General features: G+C 46.2%; 1 protein-coding gene across 2 annotated transcripts in view; it reads left to right on the top strand.

Annotated features, from left to right (window-relative positions):
* Positions 1–770: 770 nt before the first annotated feature.
* The window catches only part of ITM2B (integral membrane protein 2B), a 33,649-nt gene continuing 30,330 nt past the window's right edge, over positions 771–4,089 (top strand). Inside the window, exon 1 of one of the 2 annotated variants that reach the window (XM_027848254.1) lies at positions 771–957. In XM_027848254.1, coding sequence (XP_027704055.1) covers positions 841–957 — 117 coding nt within the window. In that variant the 5' untranslated portion in view covers positions 771–840. The remainder of the gene's footprint in view (positions 958–4,089) is intronic. The other variant, XM_027848253.1, reaches the window with a different exon arrangement.

The following is a 4,089-nucleotide window of genomic DNA, read 5'->3' as shown; positions in this document are numbered from 1 at the left end:
GGATGGGGGGAGGGGAAGAGGAGGGTGATGGAGGGAGGGATATGGAAGAAGGGAGAAGGAAGGGCGAGAGAAAAGCGAGTCTGACTCAGGTAACCGCCCGTGGGTGGTGGAACCCACACAGCCAGAAAAGAAAGCTGATCTCTGGGATAAGAGGTATTTATCTCACCAAGCAGAGTGCAGAAGTTCAAAGACTCCCCAGTGCCAGTCCACTTAAACAAATGAGGAAACTGAGGCAGAGAGCAGACTACATCTAAATTTTCATATCTGTAGAAGCACTCACTGGGGTGGGAGCTGCAAGAGATTAAGACTCATCTGTTTTAGGAGACCCCAGAAAAGTTAGCCCAATTATGCTTAAAATAAGAAACCAAAGGAGAGGAGGATCCAGTTACTCCGCCGCCAGTGCGGCTCCCCGGGCCGGTTCCACAGCCCGGAGGCGGTGAGGGTAGCTTCTCTCCTTCTCCCGCCCCTTTCCCCTCCCCCCGCCCCTGGAGGCGGATCGCCCCGCCCCTCCCCCGCCCTTCCCTCTGGGTGCGTGAGCGGCCACTGCCTGCACAGCGGGAGCCCGCGAGCTGGAGAGCAGGAGCCCGAGCCGCAGGAGCAGCAGGAGCAGCAGGAGCAGCAGGAGCAGGAGCGGCAGCGGCAGGAGCAGTACGAGCAGTGCAGGCGCAGGCAGAGTCCGCAGCACACGGACCTTGCTGTCCGGCCGCCGCTAGAGCAGGGGCCCTTCGCTAGCTCGGAGCCCGGGCGGAGGAGGAGGAGGAGGAGAAGGCAGCTGTCGCTTGCAGGCGGCCCGCAGCGAGTGCCACCCCCCACCCCGCGAGGGCAGCGAGAGGCCGCGCCATGGTGAAGGTGGCATTTAACTCGGCTCTGGCCCAGAAGGAGGCCAAGAAGGAGGAGCCCAAGAGCGGCGAGGAGGCGCTCATCATCCCTCCGGACGCTGTCAGTGTGGACTGCAAGGTCCGAGCGCGGGGCAGAGCTGGGGAGGGGGATCGGGAGGGGAGAAGGGTCGCTGCGGGAGGCATGGTGGGGGGGCGCCCCGAGGGCATCCTGGGGAGTGCCACTGAGATGGGGAGGGGGCGATTTAGATCAAGTTGCGAGGATCGTAGTCCGCCTGGGATCCCTGGATGAAGTGGGGGTGAGGGGGTGAAGAAGGGAAGCCACTATGAGCTACTTTCTAGGGGAACCTGAAGCTTCCCCGCCTCCTTCAATTACCCCTTTCTCCTCCAGGCAGGGCTGGCTCCTTTGTAAGGAAGTGCGAGTGCTGGAGGGGGGAATGGCGAGCTCATTACTTTGCACGGGCAGCCCGGGACGGACAGGAGGCGAGCAGGATTGAAAGCTCTGTGCCCCGTACGCTGTCATTGGTGCAGTCGGGGCGGGGAGGAGGGCCGGGGCTGCAGCCGCCGCCGCCGCTGCTGCATGCACTGGGGGGCTTCGCCCCGGACCTCTGGCAGTAACGTGCAAAACAAAAACGCCCCCCCCCACGTCCCCCCAGCCGAGTTTGTCACTTCCTCCCCCTTTATAAATAAATTCTAAAATGGCTGACATCAGAACAAGCCTAAACCTCGGGTTCTTTTTCTACTTTCGTTTTGGAGCCGAACAGTACTTGGACTGAGTCCAGCAAGCTGTAAGCCTCTTATTTAAAAGCATTTTCTTCCTCACCACCCTTTCTTTTTTTTCCCCCCCTCTGGCCCATCCTTATTGGCAGCTGAACTTAACTGAGGGGGAGAAAGCTGGCGGGCAAGTTGGGCTGGAGTGAGGAGCTAGTTGTTAATTTTATAATTAAAACAATATCATTCCTATCAAAGGTCAGCAATTGTTATGAGGCTGTTATTGGAAACTGGCCGTAGGTTTTTTTCCCCCAGAAAACATTTAGAAGCCTGTGAATAATACTCAACACTAGATGAAACAAAAAATTTTACAACCCCCTCCCCCTTCATCTCCAATTTTTGTTTTTGTATAGAGAGTTTCGTGGTTAACATTCTGCTTTAAAATAAATATCATAGAGCTGTTATCTGGGACTCTTGTTTCCATTGAATAATTATTTTTACCCACTAAAGCTGTTTAGAAAGCATTTGTTTTGTAGTACTCATCACAGAAGTTAAAATAACACAAGGAGAAATGCAATAACGTTTTGCTGGAGTTTCTTTTACTTTTGTAGCTTAACAGAAGAAACTACAGAAAAAAGTTACTGCATTTCTCTTGTGTTATTTTAACTTATGTGACAAGTATATTTTTGCAACTTGACACTTTGCTTAGATTATTTCTGCCAACTTTTTAAAAGAAACTTGCCCTTGAATACTTTTCCTTTTCAATTAGATAATATGCCTTCTAATTATTTAAAAAATTCAAATATTGTTCTAACTTACAAAGGAAGTCTAATTATTGTGTGCCACTTACCACGGCTGCGTAGTTGTTGGTTGTTTTTCAAGGTTTTGTTCAATTCTAACAAAAATTTAAATGGGGCTACGGGTCCTTGCCAGTTCCTTGGAAGTATTGGAATAACTGGGTGACCCCTTGCTCAGAATATTGTAGAGGGGATTCTTGTATTGACAGAATAGATGAAATTCTAAGGTCCCTTCCAATTCCACGCAAGCCTGTGTTTACCAAATTATTAACAACTTTGAGATATACAATATTAATTTCACCTTACCTGTGTTTTTTTGTATATGTGTGGAAAGTGTAAGAGATTAAAAACAAAAACAAAAAACTCCTAGCTTCAAAAGTTAATTTTGATATGCACTGTCTTACTCTGAAATGGAAACAGTGAGCTGACTCCTAAAGTGGATTAAAAGGTTGCTCTGTGTGGGTTGCTTTCCTGAATCCTCTGCAAAGTCTTAAAATAACGTACTTAGGATAGATCTAATATATTGTAATTCCAGTAGTAGATTATCAGAACATTTGTTTTTATCTAACATTCATGTGCCCCCCCTCACCAAAGTGCTAAGTATTAGACCAACGTTGTATATAGTATATCGAGAAAACTAAAATCTAAAAGTAGAAACAACTATCCTCACAAAAACTATCTAGAACTGACTCCTCTTCTTAAAAAAAAAAAAAAGAAGAAGAAAGAAAAATCCAGAGAAAGAAATTGGGTGACATCATTTTTTGGTGAAACCTTACTTGTCTCTGGGCCTGGATCCTCTGGGAGATCTGAAAATCTTTGGACTAAAATCAGATTTTTGTTGGCTGGAAAGCCTTAAAATCAGCCTCTGATAATTTTCTCATATTTCTCGAACAGTGAGCCTGCAGGGAAAGCTTCAGAAGTTCTCCTTCAGATTTGACATTGTAGGCACCTATAAAAAGTAACAATGTATAACTCTGTGGGTTCTAACTCTTCTTCTGTTTTCTGAAAGCAACACATTAAACAAAAATACCAGGACTGAGCAATAAAGGCCAAAGTCCTGCTTTGTAGCTAAGGCAGTAATCAGTGAATTGGCAGATACAGATGACTAACTCCTTTTGCAGCTCGTAACTGAAAGGGCTCTTTTCTTCAGTTTGTGACAAAATATTGGTCTGCCTTAAGAAAGGAATCTTTCTAATCAGTCATTTACATGTAAATTAAAACCTTATTTCAGGGTAAATTTTTGTGAAAGAACTTCTGAACCTTAAAAGCTTGGACAATAACTGCAAAATCAGTTTTTCCTTGAAGATTTTTCTGGTTCCATGATAATGACTTGTATCCAAACCATTCTGTATGTTTCTGCAGCTGGTTTCTCAAGATAAAAACAGAATCATTCTGTTATATGTTTGCTCTGTCCTTTAACCCTCTTGAGTATATTAGATTGGATAATTTGGGTCCTGCATCACTTATAAACAAGTGACCATAGTACCCTTTACTCCAGTAGAATGACCACTCACGATGCACTGGGAAACACTTTCTCATCTTCTCTGCTTTGCAAACCCAACCCCCTATCACCTCTCCCTTCCACCTCCCCAGCCCCTAGCTGTTTTCCCCACAGGCTATCTCCAGCAGGTTGGAGACTTGGAGTTGTTTTGTTTTCCATTGCCTATTGTTAAATCATCTTGTCCCATATTGATCCTGATTTGCTGCCTGCATTGATTATTGTGAATAATTCTCTCTTTTACTTT

The sequence above is a fragment of the Vombatus ursinus genome, unplaced genomic scaffold, assembly GCF_900497805.2.
Source record: "Vombatus ursinus unplaced genomic scaffold, bare-nosed wombat genome assembly UNPS02005659.1, whole genome shotgun sequence".
In the NCBI taxonomy this organism is placed as follows: domain Eukaryota; kingdom Metazoa; phylum Chordata; class Mammalia; order Diprotodontia; family Vombatidae; genus Vombatus; species Vombatus ursinus.
Note: the sequence above shows the minus strand (reverse complement) of the source record. Positions and strands in the feature narration are given on the sequence as shown.